A 14,657-nucleotide genomic window follows, 5' to 3' on the forward strand; every position below is an offset into this window, starting at 1 on the left:
AGAGTGGAGCGTGACTCTGCCAACAAACATCAACATAACACACTAAAGAAAAAGGAATACATAAAAATGCATCATATGACCCCTTTAGCAGTGATGATGTAATATGTAGATGCCACAAGTTGGTGTGATTTCAACTTAAAAAAATTATGCAAATTGGGATGCAGCCTCCCTCTCTGCCTTTCATTCCTTCACTCTGCAGGTGAAACACTTTGATAAATTAAGTGTGTCATCCCTGTGGTTCTTCTCTGTGTGGGTAATTGTATGCTGTTGGCTCATGTAGGGAGTTTGCTAAAGAGCGAGAGCGGGTAGAGAACCGAAGATCCTTCATGAAGCTCAGGAGACAGCAACAGATCGAGAGGGAGCTGAACGGATACCGGGCCTGGATCGACCGTGCAGGTACTCTTACATACTGAGCTGGCAAATGCACCATGCAAAACAAATAAAGTAAATCAAATCTGTCAAAACACACTGTGCCACAGTATCGCTCCATTCTACAGCAGATGCTCAGTGCCATTAAAAAAAGACACACTTGTGAAAGAAAATGTTTCTATTTTGCAATTTTTTCATGGCAAATTATATTTGCTATATATCAGTGTAACAATTCAAGTGAAACATAAACTAGAAATATATACATTTCATAATGCTTTAAATGACAGCAGTTAAATTCCCAAAACCTAATGATCATGTTCATCAGCATGATTTAAAAATGATCCAGAATGCACTTTGTGCTAGAAGCGGGAAAATCTGAAAATAAAAAGCAGTGCACATGATCAACAAATTTGCTTGCTTGTTTAGTGATCTAGAAAAAGTGCAAATCTTAAATATTTCTTATTCATTGGTTTCTTTGTTTAAATTTTACAAAATCCTATATAAATTAGATTTGTAAATGCTAGTTTTTCAGTGAATTGCAAGTGTACAACTTGATAAAATTCAAGTGCGTTTTTATTTTGCAGAGGAGGTGATGCTTGCAGAGGAGAACAAGAATTCAGGACCTTCTGCTTTGGATGGTGAGATGTTTGACCTCTTCTGTTTTTCTCTCATTTTCCCACGTAGATTGTGGGATGCAGTTTTTTAATTATGTGTCAGGGTTAGGGTCATATGATTATTTTGAACACACTAGTAAATACCCATTCTCTCGGTCCCAGATTTCATCATTTATTCAATAGCCTGTTCTGGCGTATAAAGCCTGTTCTGGTCCCATAAAACATCACAGGGATTGTATATTCAATAGACTGATGTCACAATAAACAGAACGCCATGATCCTGCTCATGGCACACATCTGTGAAGCGAAGACCCACCACATGACATCCGAACCCTATAGGCGACAGGTTTTTCCCCGAAATAAATTATTATTATTTTTTTTAATAAATGTTGATTGACAGCTTCCAAGAGGCTGTGTGAATGGAAAGCAGGCAGTTACCATGGTGAACTGTTATTTCGATTTCCCTGCTGTTCTGCTGTAAACGTCCCATCATACCATTTAAGATGATTTTCTTAAAAAACTGGGGCCTATATGGAAAACAATTTTTAGGGGGTCAGGAGAGACTGAGACCTGTTTTGGCCCTTGTAAATGAGGCTTGACAGCAGTAGGTATCCAGGTTGCACTCTGAAGAGAGTTTAAAACATAAAATGTAATTGCAGGCATTCGTATTTACTTCATTGTTGCCATGACAACAGCGAAATCTAACAAGCTGATTGCAATTGCAATTGCAATTTGCAATTGAATGCATCCATTAGTGCCAACTATTAGGCTAGATGCTTTGATAAATTGGGGAACTTTCAGTTGCTGCTGTCAAGCCTGTTATATTCTATAAATGCTTGAGAAGTAAATTATTACAACGGGGTGATGGCTGTACATTTGTCATATCATGTCCTAAGCTGGCTGCAGTTTTCAGTGATACATAGTTTCTCTGTAGGCACTTAAATAATAAATTCTGCAGGACTCAACAAAATCAAAGCCAACCAAAATATATTCAATGTTTATGAAAAGTTACCATCATTGATAAAATAAATAAATAAATAAAAAGTAAATATTTTCCAGATAATATTTTAATAATTTGCTTTAGGTTCAGTTTTTCTACCTACCCTGTGGCTACAGATGGAAATTAGCCACCCTGACACATTTTACATTGATTTTATGCATTATTTAAGTGCATTGTTCCTGATTAAATGATGATTAAATAAACAAATAAATACAAATAAAAAATGTATACATAGATTTTTTGAAGGTGATAAACATATTTGGAGTTACATAAAATGTGAATGATTTTTATTTCATTTATTTATAATTGGGAACATGTAATACAATAATTTCCCACACGACATGGACAGGACTATCCTTGGTGACATGACCAAAATGCAAATCAAGTGTCTGTCAATGTTTTATAACCCGTATATGCTTTTATTTCTGTTATATAAAAATAATCTGTTATTTCTTTAGTTTGAAATAAAAGAAATATAATAAGATAAGATCATGGGATAAATTATTTGGTATGTGTTCTCAGTGCTAAAAAGAGCCACCACAATAAAGAGAAGAGGGGTGGATGATGTTCGGAGAGCTCCAGAGGAACAGTATGCTGACATATCGTCTGTAGGTGAGTGGTTTCCTCCAACAAGTCTCCTTCATATCCTGTCTAGATGATGCTAAACATTTACCGACATGTCGTTATATGCATTTTTTCAGAATATCATTCACATACAGCTGAAATAATCTCCTTACTCAATCAAGAAGTATATAAAAGTGGATTAACTTGTTTTGCTTGTTCATAAATATTTTTGTCCGTCAGGGATGCCATTGAACAGAGCCAGCATACGCAGTGCTAAAAGAGGACCAACGTCCTTTTTCCGTCGGAAAGAACGCATGCTAAGGATCTCTGTTCGCCGTATGGTGAAGACTCACACCTTCTACTGGATCGTTCTGAGTCTGGTGGCCCTCAACACTTTCTGTGTTGCCATCGTTCACCACAAGCAGCCTCAGTGGTTGTCTAGTCTCCTTTGTAAGACCACAAGCAAAATGAAACTTTTCTCTCTGTGGATATGCTGTCATACATGATCAATAGTCTTAACTTTAAAGTGATTCCTTTCTATTGCAGACTATGCAGAGTTCCTGTTTCTGGGCCTGTTTCTTACAGAGATGTTTCTCAAGATGTATGGACTTGGACCCAGACTCTATTTCCACTCCTCCTTCAACTGCTTTGATTTTGGCGTAAGTGTATTTCTGTCATCCATCCCATAATCTTCTTTGAAATGAAGATAGCACAACAGTGCAAGTGTCAAAGAGGATCAAGGTGGTGACTCCAAAAATGAGTGTTCATAAAAAATTTTTTATCAAGAATGATAAAAGCAGTGCAAAGAAAGAGTGGATGAAACCGTAAATCTAATTTGATCTTTTTTGAAGTTACGCTTCTCCACTCTGAGCACTATGAACTTGTCTCTAATGTCTATGTAAATTTGAGGACCCAGCACTGAATATCAATGTGTAGCTTTATTTAAAGGTGGGGTAAGCGATTTCTGGTAGCCAATGTTGACATTTGAAATCACCAAAACAAACACTCCCCCTTTTTTTTATCAAGAATGATAAAAGCAGTGCAAAGAAATAAGAGTGGATGAAACCGTAAATCTAATTTGATCTTTTTTGAAGTTACGCTTCTCCACTCTGAGCACTATGAACTTGTCTCTAATGTCTATGTAAATTTGAGGACCCAGCACTGAATATCAATGTGTAGCTTTATTTAAAGGTGGGGTAAGCGATTTCTGGTAGCCAATGTTGACATTTGAAATCACCAAAACAAACACTCCCCCACCTCAAAAGGGTCTCGCCCCTATTTTGATAGCTCCGCCCCACACATACGTACGCAACCCAGGCAACGTTTAGTTCTGTGAAACAAAGCAAAACCAATGTTACACCGTGTCTACACTCCACCATCTCTATCTTACTGTCACTCGGCTCGCTAATGTCCGTCCTGTGCACTGAACCCTCTCTCCTCCACATCATGAGTAGACACGCCCCTCACTGCTGATTGGCTACAAGTTTTTCTAGTCGGCTCGAATCAGTTTTCTAAAGCATTTTTGAAAAAATGCTTACCCCACCTTTAATTATAATTCAGTTTTAGTTCTGGACTGTGTCAATATATAATGATTAGCTATTGGCTAATCTTTAATTTAATCAAAACATTTGTACCTGGCCCTTTCCATGAATACAGATCCTGTTAAAAAGTTTTTTTAATGAGTAAATCTCATGTTTTCTGTTTAAAAAATATAAAACTTGTTCAATCAAATAACATCTGATCTAACATACAATTAATGTTTGATTTAATTTTGTATTAAATGTATATATATATATATATATATATATACTGTATATATATATATATATATATATATATATAGTGTAAGAATTTTTTTGGCATCATTGACATCATCATTTTGGCATATTTAAAGAGGTAAAATTCCTGAATTCTATCCAGGTGATAGTGGGCAGCATTTTTGAGGTGCTCTGGGGGTTCTTCAGACCTGGCACATCCTTTGGGATCAGCGTTCTGCGTGCCTTGCGATTGTTGAGAATTTTCAAGATCACAAAGTAAGTGCAAGCTTGTCTGGAATAACAGCCTCTTGGGTTTGTTTGCTTCTTGCAGAGACAATAATCTATTTATTGACGTCTTTGCTCTGTTCTGGTTGTCCCTATTTTGAACTTAGAGATGCTGTATTTGTGTTGTTAAGGTACTGGGCGTCCCTGAGGAACCTGGTTGTGTCTCTGATGAGCTCCATGAAGTCTATTATCAGTTTGCTCTTCCTGCTTTTCCTCTTCATTTTGGTCTTTGCACTTCTGGGCATGCAGCTCTTTGGTGGAAGGTAATATCTTATCAGTCTAAGCACAGACAGTGCCCGTAGACTTAAATTTGAATTTATGACTGAAAATGTCTGAATGCTACACCTGTAGTTATGAGCTGGTCTTTATGTCATTTGCAATAACAATGTTAAATCTTCAGCTTGCTTTAATCTTGACTCAACAGTACCCATATCAAACATGGCATCAAATGTCATGCAAAAAGAAAAAACAATGTTTAGAGTGGAACTCTATGTGACAGGTGTAGCAAGACAATAGAAAATAGATCAGGTTCAACCGGTTGGAGAAAAGCAAATAATATATTATTCAGTAACCTGGTCAGACACATTTTGAATAAAATGGCTTGCAAATAGGTGTTTTTTCTTTACAGGTTCATCTTTGAAGACTACACACCCACTAATTTTGACACTTTTCCAGCAGCCATCATGACAGTGTTTCAAGTAAGATTTCATCCAGTTGTAATCTGAGTATAATGCAAGAGTCCGGATGTTTCTTAGTGAAAAATGGCTTAGAATGAAGGCTAATTAATTAGACCAAGATTTAATTGCACAGATAGAGAGGAAATTAGGATCAGAGTGCAGAACAAAAACATACTTAGTCACAAAACATAATCTATCTTCCCTTTATAATAATGAAAACAAAAAAAGGTCCAGCACAGGAAAAACATACCTTTAGGCCCAAACAAAATTTGTAGATTTTGTTTATGTGGCAAATTTGTGGGAAAAATCATAAAAATTCTGGGGAATGGAATTTGGTTCATACCGAATACCGGTGTTTATTTTTCTTATGATATTAATTTTTAAAATACCGCAATACCGGTTTCGTTTAAATAATGTTCGGAACGTGTTTGAGGGGGGGTCTCTTTTCACTGTTGCACTGTGGCGAGGACACAGCTGTATGTGTTACTAAGTGTGAAAGTTCCAAAACTGAAGCTGTAGAACTAGTAGAACGTGATGACACAGAAGAACTCGTCCACAATATCCACTGACCGCCACACATATCCACCGCCTGCTGCCATCAGCTCCAGCGTCTCACACACGAGCGTGACTTCAGCGCTAGATTTAGCAACTTTCAGACGCTTTTACCACAGCCGACTGACTGTTTGGAATTATAAATATGAGCATAGTTCGTCTATTAATATAATGCAAATTTTATTTATTTTTTTGTTACTCAGACGCAGGCAGTGTGCTGCCTGAGACAAAAAAGTAATATAGCCAAAACCACCGCATAGCCTATCAACATGCATCAACTGTATATGCATGTTGATTTTATCAGACGATGTCGCGATTATAAATGAGAGTGACTCCTGGTTAACATGTATATATGGGTCGTGTTTCGTCACTATTTAGAGTGGAATATTTCTACAATATTCACTCATCATGACAGTAAAATAGGACATTCTAAGTCAATCTACTGCAGTAGCCTATTTCCTCTCTCAATCAATAGAAAATGTGGTTTACACCCGGTCATGCATGAAAAAAATAAATAAATAAATACCGTCCTATACGGTGAAACCAGTATAAGTTTGAAAAATACTGTAATATAAATTTTTGGTCATACTGCCCACCATTAGACAGACATGCAAGGGCAAGTATCTGTCAAATTATTCTGCTGAAATATGGGAAGTTCTCTGTGAAGTTGGATTCCACGTGGGCCTGAAATAAGTTCACTGTGTTTCTAGATTCTCACTGGCGAGGACTGGAATGAAGTCATGTACAATGGAATCCGGTCTCAAGGTGGCGTGAAATCAGGGATGTGGTCATCTGTCTACTTCATTGTTCTGACTCTGTTTGGAAATTGTATCCTACGTTGATTCTTTCTCTATCCATGACCAGCAATGCCTAGTGTGTGTGTGTGTGTGTGAGATATTCTTCAGGTCTTCAATAATTTTTAAGTCAACATGAAATCAAAATTGACCTTATTTACTTCTTAATACACATTCATTTTCTTTCTGTGCATGATTCTTCACTATAGTTTCCTCTGTGGTCTTTCAACAAAATGTAACTTGCTTTTTTTATTTGCCTGACATTACTAAGCTTATAAGATTAGTGCACATTTACTTGAAACTCTATGCTGATTGCATAATACTGTATGTTGGGTTAAATCTGTCCTCCTTAGTTTTGGTGGTTATTGCTGTATAGCTCATTGTTTTGAGCCAAAATTCTTGACAAAATGGTCAGATACACTGCTCAACGTCTTCTTGGCTATCGCTGTTGACAATTTGGCCAATGCCCAGGAGCTCACAAAGGTATATCCAGCAAGACTATTTTAGCTTTATATGCTGAAGGATTTGTAAGGCAATTGTATAACGAAAAACGCCTTGCTGTTCCAAAGGATGAAGAGGAGGAGGAAGAGGCGTTTAATCAGAAACATGCCCTGCAGAAAGCCAAGGAGGTTGGGCCCATGTCCTCTTTCATGTCCTCAGAGTAAGTGAACCAAGTACACCCTTGCCTGCTCATTCGCCCTCTCACAAGAGATGCTAAAATACAAACTAACACTACTAACACCAGTCTTATGTCTGAGATATTTTAGTCTGGTTTCAGAGACATCTAAATTGGCATGTCTGCCAAGTATACCTGTAGGACTTTGCAGCTTCAGTACCTGGCCAAATTGACCTAGATGCACAAGCTAGTTTGAGTCTACAGGGATATTGCTGTATTGTTGCCAGATTATGTAAACAGTTGACGTCTTTGCTTTTACAGATATGTCTGTCACTCTGTACCATTTAAATCAAATGCTACACAGTTACAGAAACAGTAAAGAAAAAGTATTACAACTTTGAGGGTTTTGCTTTCCCAGATAGTTTGCGAGAGGCAGTTACTTGAGACCAACAACATTTTTTACCATTGTTGAAGGTTGTACACAATGTTATTTCGGTTGAATGCGTAGGGATTTTTGGGACTCTTTATTCTCGAAGCTTCAAAATCAACAGTAAGTTGTCATAGCAACCGGCAAGCTTCCCAGTCTTTGCAGGGATGAGCCTATTATGTTGTCATAGAGACGATTTTTTTCCCATTAAAAAGAGAATTATAGAGTTTTGAATACCTTTACACTGGTCAGCCTGGATATGTAGTCATATGTTATATCCTTTGCAAGAACAGAAGAGGCATCCAGCTAGCCTAAATCTCAAAACATAAAGAGAATCTGATAGCTAAAAAGGGAGGTTAACCGACAGATAAAGGTTTCTATAACTGGAGTTTATACACACATGCATCTTTCTGTGATTTTGGGAATTTAACACTGCATGGATGTGTGATGTCAGACTCCTGTAGTTGAGCATGTGCAAGTTGGGATGACCAGTCATAATGTGTCCTCAACGTTACAATCCAATCACCTTTACATCTCTTGATTGATCATAGATGCTTTAGAATCTAATTTTTTCTTTTTTTCTTTTCATTGATAACACAGTACATTTAGTGACTTGAGTGAGTTTTGGATGCTGAATTGAGAGTGGTTATATATCATGAAAGTCCCCGTAAACATGGATTCACCTCTACATTAATTTAATGCTGGAGGTGATATATATAGGGTGCTTCCTGAACCCATTACGTACTGTGACTAAAAGGGGAAAAAGTCAAGCGTGAAGTTTTCAGTCAAGAAATGTAAAATCAGGGTCCAAAATAACTTTTTGCTACACCTTTTTGCCTATGGCAAGTGATATGAGAAAAATGATACATGAATGTATATATATGACAATTATGGATGTAACAATTCACTTAACTTACAATGTGATATGATTCATGATACAGATTTCACAATACAATTTTCTCACAATATTTTTGAACAAAATTTAATTTAAGGCAAATTATAAATGAAAAGATGCCCTTTCATTATTTCTCAGACAAAATGCAGCACATTTCTTTGTGAAATTTAAATGTCAAATCCAAAATCACAGTCCAAACAAAGATCCTGCATACATGCTGCATGAGCAGTTTTTTTTTCTAAATGAGATTGTATAATTTCAAAATTTGAAATTTGACTTTAGCTTTATGAAACTATACTACACAACATACCTGAACAAAACAAAAACAGCAGACGGGCTGAATGAGAGCGCAAATTCACTTTCTGACAGCAGGTGGCAATTATGGAACAGGAGCAATATAGCATTTCTTTGGTTACTGCTGTAAACAAATCAGTGCTGTGCTTAGAAACACTACCTTAAAATGCATTACACAGAGGTAAGATGAAAAGAAAATACCATTTAAACTTTTCTGAAGACCATTCCCACCAGAGATACATTCATATAAACCCCCACCCCCAAATGTATCGCAATTCGTTTAACATTTCGACCAACTTAAATTGTCACTTATTTTTATAGATTTTCAACCGGCTCGTTACGTGCATTGTTACATCCCTAATGACAATTTATTTATTTAGCTGTTTACCTTGCCTTTTAGTGGCAAATAGCACAAACAGCATTATTTATAGGATCATGTACAAGATGAGTCAGTGTTCATCTTGCTGTGAATCTGCACCTATCATGAATATGTTAAGCTACATTGTGATTTTATTTCTATTATATTCATTTGGTGGCTTAGTGAGAGAAATATTGTGTTGCCACATGGAGTTCTGGAGAAAAAAAATCATCCCAGCCTCCTAGATAAACTTCTAATGGTACGTTTCCCACTCTGATTAAAATTTGTAGCGGATACATGAGTTGTGTCAGATAGTTTTACAAGATAGTTTATATCTTGCAACATAATACATAGTTTCTTGATTTGATTTCCTCAAATCAAGCTTTTATTCTCATTTGGTGCTTGGCAAGTGTTACATTTGGACCCTGTGAAAACATTTGTTGTAATATACTATACACTTATATACTTTTTTGGGCATGCTCGCAATTTGAAATAACTAATAACCAATGTTTGTGATGAGTGTCATTGTATAGAAAAGAGGCTTTACTGTCAATATTGAATGATGAGAGACTAATATAATACATGTTTGCTGGACAATTACAGAAAACAAAATCAAACAAACAAGGTTCTGTATGAGGCAATGGAGGCCATACCTTTGTCAGAATAAATTGATGTATGATGTGAATACCACAGGGTCTCTTCTCTACTGCATTTTGGGAGATAATGTGAGAGCTGATTGTCATTGAACTCAGACTGGAAATTGTGGCCTGTGGCATTTGGATCTTGCATGTTTACTTCAAAGTTTAAAAAAAGGCTGTTGCAGCATGTCCGAAACTGCTTGACGAGAACTGGGAAATGAATGCATGTCTTCAGTTAGCATGACAACTATGGACGTCATCCCTGGGAAATGCATATGTATGACCAGTTGACTACTAAAGAAATGAATCAGGGTGCTCTCTCTTTCTGATATTGTGTGCTTATGCATATGGATCCCATTTATATATGTCTTATATCTGTGCCATGTTTCTTACTGTCTCAGCATTTCAAAATGTTCCAGAATACTGTATTTGTTGCTTCTTATCTAATATAATTACCATCATGTTGTCATGTGACGCTTTGCTGCCCTGCTACACAGCCCAAAACTTTTTTCTTTTTAATTTTTTTAAAACTTTGTGTAACTTTAGTTTATAATCAGAAATAGTATAAATACAACATGTTAAATGTAAAAAAATTGGCTTTAGCAGAGCATTGAAATACATCTGAAAAACGTCTCGGTTACGTACGTAACCCTCGTTCCCTGAAGGAGGGAACGGAGACGTATGTTGGAACTGACCGACGAATTGGAGATCGCTTTGGGAGACCAATCTACTTCGAGTGTAAGAAAAACGAGCCAATGCACATTGCACAAGGCATGTGATAATTGCCACAGCTGCTCTGCGCTGCAGCGCGACTATTTAATGAGCAGCCGGTGCTTCGCATATTTGCTTTTCCGCTGAGGAGCCCAGCTAGTGACTCGGCCGTACAGCGGAGGTACAACGACGGGACGTATGTCTCCGTTCCCTCGTTGGGAACTGACCGACGAATTGGGGATATCTACCAACACGCCACTGTCGCTGGCCTTTCCAGCACTCTGCTTGAGACTCCTGGACCGCCCCTAACTGTTGGAGTGGGAGTCAGGGCTCTAAGCAGAGAAGGTCAGTCACAGATCTTCCGCAAGACCCACTCAGTGTGACTATTTGGATTACGCTGGGAAAGCGTGCCCTAAAAGGGAAGGGGATGCTGCGGAAGCCACATCCTGTCCGTAGGAAGTAAAATGTGGTGGTTATACATATGAACTAGCCAATAAGGGTAATACAACTTATGGAAGTCTCTGGGCTGGTTCCAGCCTAGTTCTAGGGGGGAAAGACCAACAGCAGAGACGACAGGAGGGAAAGACACGTGCTAGCCGGCCTGGGTAGCCTTATCGTGGAAGAATACACATATGGGATCGCTGCAGGGACCACTACATATGGACACCCAGCCTAACACAGGTTCCACAACGCATACGAGTGTAGGCCTGGCGTCAGATGCTCCGCCACGTTTGACTGCCGGGGGGTGACAGAGGAACTCACAGGGTTAGCCATTTCTGGGGAACTCTACTGGAGCAATAGAAGCACGTTTCTGGCCCAGCGAGCGGGAGTGGCTTTGCAAGCCGACACTAGAATGGGTCCTTCGAGCTACTGGCCACTGGGGGCGAGTGCATGAGAAGATACCAGCTCTACACTAAGGCTATAGAATCTAGCGAACGTGTTAGGTGTCACCCAGCCCGCAGCTCTACAAATATCTGTCAGCGAGGTGCCTTGAGCCAGCGCTCAGGAGGAAGCAACACTTCTAGTTAAGTGTGCTCGCAACCCGAACGGGCAAGGCACATCTTGGGATTGGTAAGCCAAGACAATAGAATCCACTATCCAGTGGGCTAACATCTGTTTGGAGACAGCCTTTCCCTTCTGCTGGCCTCCGTAACAGACAAAGAGCTGGTCTGAGGTTCTGAAGCTTTGTGTTCTGTCCACGTACAGCCGCAGAGTGCGGATGGGACAAAGAAAAGCTAGGCTGGGTCTGCCTCCTCCGAGGGCAGTGCTTTTGCAGGCTCACTACCTGGTCCCTGAAGGGAGTGGTAGGAACCTTGGGCACATATCCAGGCCGGGGTCTCAGGACAACATGAGAGTTGGCCGGCACGATTAGTCGACCGAAAATGCCTGCAGGTCCCCTACCCTCTTGATGGTGGAAGCTAATGCAGTCAGGAGATCTGTCTTTAGTAACAGAATTTTCAACTCAGCTGACTGCAAAGGTTCAAAGGGAGGTCTTTGCAGTGCCATGAGCACCAGAGACAGGTCCCAAGAGGGTACCGAGGTAGGACGAGGAGGCCCCTCTAAGGAACCTGACGACCAGGTCATGCTTACCAAGAGACTTACCATCAACTGCATCATGATGTGCGGCAATTGCGGCAACATACACTTTCAGGGTGGAGGGAGACAGCCTTCGCTCCAACCTCTCTTGCAGGAAGGAAAGCACAACTCTGACCGGACATCTTCGGGGTCTTCCCGGTGGAAAGTACACCAATCAACAAACAGGTTCCACTTCAAATCATAGAGGCGCCTCCTAGAGGGGGCTCTAGCGGAAGTGATGGTGTCTACCACTGATTGGGGTAGGTCACCTAGAACCAAAGTTTCCAAAGGTCTGAACGCGGGTGCCATAGGGTGCCCCGTCTCTGAGAAAGCAGATCCTTCCTCAGAGGAATGGCCCAAGAAGGGGCTGTCGCGAGGAGCATAAGTTCCGAGAACCAAGTCCGGTTGGGTCAGTATGGCGCAACTACCAGGACCTGCTCCTCGTCCTCCCTGACTTTGCACAGTGTCTGTGCGAGAAGGCTCACTGGGGGAAACGCATATTTGCAAAGGCCCTGGGGCCAGCTGTGTGCCAACGCATCCGTGCCGAGGGTGCCCTCGGTCAGAGAATAAAACAGCTGGCAATGGGTCGAGTCCGGAGAGGCAAACAGGTCTACCTGTGCGGCTCCGAAGAGGTCCCAAATCAGCTGGACCACCTGGGGATGGAGCCGCCACTCTCCCGGAAGCGCAGGCTGTCGTGAGAGCTCGTCGGCTGCACGATTGAGCACGCCAGGGATGTGAATGGCCCGAAGCGACCTCAGATGCTTCTGACTCCAGAGGAGGAGATGGCGGGTGAGTTGTGACATGCGGCGGGAGCGTAGACCACCCTGGCGTTTGATGTACGCAACGGTCGCTGTATTGTCCGTACGGACCAGCACGTGCTTACCATGTTGCAGGCCTTTGAGGCGGCCCAGCGCAAAACGTACTGCTAGCAACTCGCGGATGCCAAATGCCACAGGAGCCTCTGAAAAAGTTTCAGTGGGGCCGCTGTCCTGCCTCTGAATGAATTCAAGCAGTTCAACACTGACTGGACACGCTCCTCTGTGAGTCGCGCTGTCTGGTTCACAGAGTCCAACTCCATACCAAGAAGAAAGATCCTCTGCACAGGGTAAAGTTTGCTCTTTTCCAAGTTGACCCGAAGTCCCAACAGGCTGAGGTGATGAAGCACCATGTCCCTGTGTTCGCACAACTGGTCCCGAGACTGTGCCAGTATCAGCCAGTCGTCGAGATAGTTGAGAATGCAAACGCCACGTTCTCTGAGTGGAACAATGGCTGCCTCCGCAACCTTCGTAAAGACGCAAGGTAACAGGGACAGCCCAAAGTGTAGGACCTTGTACTGATAAGCCCGACCCTCGAACGCAAACCGTAGGAACGGCCTGTGTCGAGAGAGAATCGAGACATGAAAGTATGCGTCCTTCAGGTCTATCGCTATAAACCAATCTCGGGAACAGAGGCACTCGAAATGCGTTTTTGCAGTAACATCTTGAATGGGAGCTTGTGCAGGGCCCGGTTCAAGGTTCGCAGGTCCAAGATTGGCCGTAACCCACCACCTTACTTGGGCACAATAAAGTAGGGGCTGTAAAACCATGCCTTTATATCGGCTGGAGGGACCGGCTCGATCGCGTCCTTCACCAGTAGGATGTCGATCTCCGTCAGTAAGACAGGGGCATCGCTGCTCCGCACAGAGGTGAAGTGGATGCCCCTGAACTTGGGGGGACACCGGGCGAACTGAATCGCATAGCCGAGTCTGATGGTACGGATGAGCCAGTGAGACGGGCTGGGGAGTGCTAGCCAGGCTCCCAGCCACCATGCAAGCGGGACCAACGAAACCACAGACGTACCCAGGGTGGGGCAGCGAGGTGGAACACAGGCACTCAACTCAGGAGGCATTGAGGCAGCCCAAAGTGGAGTCTGTGTGGGCTGTGCCACACTTACCTGGTTCCAGGGTGGGGCAGAGGGTGTGAGAAAAGGCCTGGTGGAGTCCTCGACCCACACACTGCTGCCTGCTGGCGAAGAGAGAGGGGGAAGGGAGTGGGAAGGTCAACTGCGCCCTCTTGTGACCCAGAGATAGAGGAAATTGCTCTTTTTTTTAAAATGTGGGTACATTTGTAGGTCTACCAGGCCAAAGCATTGCTCTTTTTTTAAATGTGGGTACATTTGCAGGTCTACCAGACCAAAGCCAGGAGGAGCCAACCTCCGAGGAGCCAGTGGCGGAACAAAAACAAGAGGAAACAAAGGATTCTCCACCCGGCCCTCCTCCGGGGGAGTGGTCTGGACATCATCTCCCGTAGAGCAGATCCTCCCATCTCTGGGTCACCCGTCTCAGGGCCGCTTGCCCTTACGCTTACCGCCTGGTTTGGCGGGGGCCTGGTGGAGGCTGCTGCTTAGGCTGAGCAGGGGCAGAGGTGGCCGCCGGGAGGCGCCCTCGGTGACGAGCAGATGAAGGCGCTGCAGCCAACGACTGGGTGGAGGCAGCAGCTGGTTGTCGGGGCAGGATGTGCTTAAGCACAACTTCTCCACAAGCTGTGTAAGCC

General features: G+C 41.9%; 1 protein-coding gene across 2 annotated transcripts in view; it reads left to right on the forward strand.

Moving 5' to 3' along the window:
• Positions 1-14,657, forward strand: part of LOC107599003 (voltage-dependent R-type calcium channel subunit alpha-1E-like) — a 146,413-nt gene that overhangs the window by 93,477 nt on the left and 38,279 nt on the right. For both annotated transcript variants that reach the window (XM_016290489.1, XM_016290490.1), the window contains exons 9-19: positions 281-396; positions 954-1,007; positions 2,506-2,595; positions 2,788-2,997; positions 3,094-3,206; positions 4,468-4,580; positions 4,721-4,852; positions 5,218-5,287; positions 6,529-6,646; positions 7,028-7,095; positions 7,182-7,273. In XM_016290489.1, coding sequence (XP_016145975.1) covers positions 281-396; positions 954-1,007; positions 2,506-2,595; positions 2,788-2,997; positions 3,094-3,206; positions 4,468-4,580; positions 4,721-4,852; positions 5,218-5,287; positions 6,529-6,646; positions 7,028-7,095; positions 7,182-7,273 — 1,176 coding nt within the window. The remainder of the gene's footprint in view (positions 1-280; positions 397-953; positions 1,008-2,505; positions 2,596-2,787; positions 2,998-3,093; positions 3,207-4,467; positions 4,581-4,720; positions 4,853-5,217; positions 5,288-6,528; positions 6,647-7,027; positions 7,096-7,181; positions 7,274-14,657) is intronic.

This window comes from Sinocyclocheilus grahami, unplaced genomic scaffold (genome assembly GCF_001515645.1).
Source record: "Sinocyclocheilus grahami isolate Dianchi unplaced genomic scaffold, SAMN03320097.WGS_v1.1 scaffold259.1, whole genome shotgun sequence".
NCBI classification, from domain to species: Eukaryota; Metazoa; Chordata; class Actinopteri; order Cypriniformes; family Cyprinidae; genus Sinocyclocheilus; species Sinocyclocheilus grahami.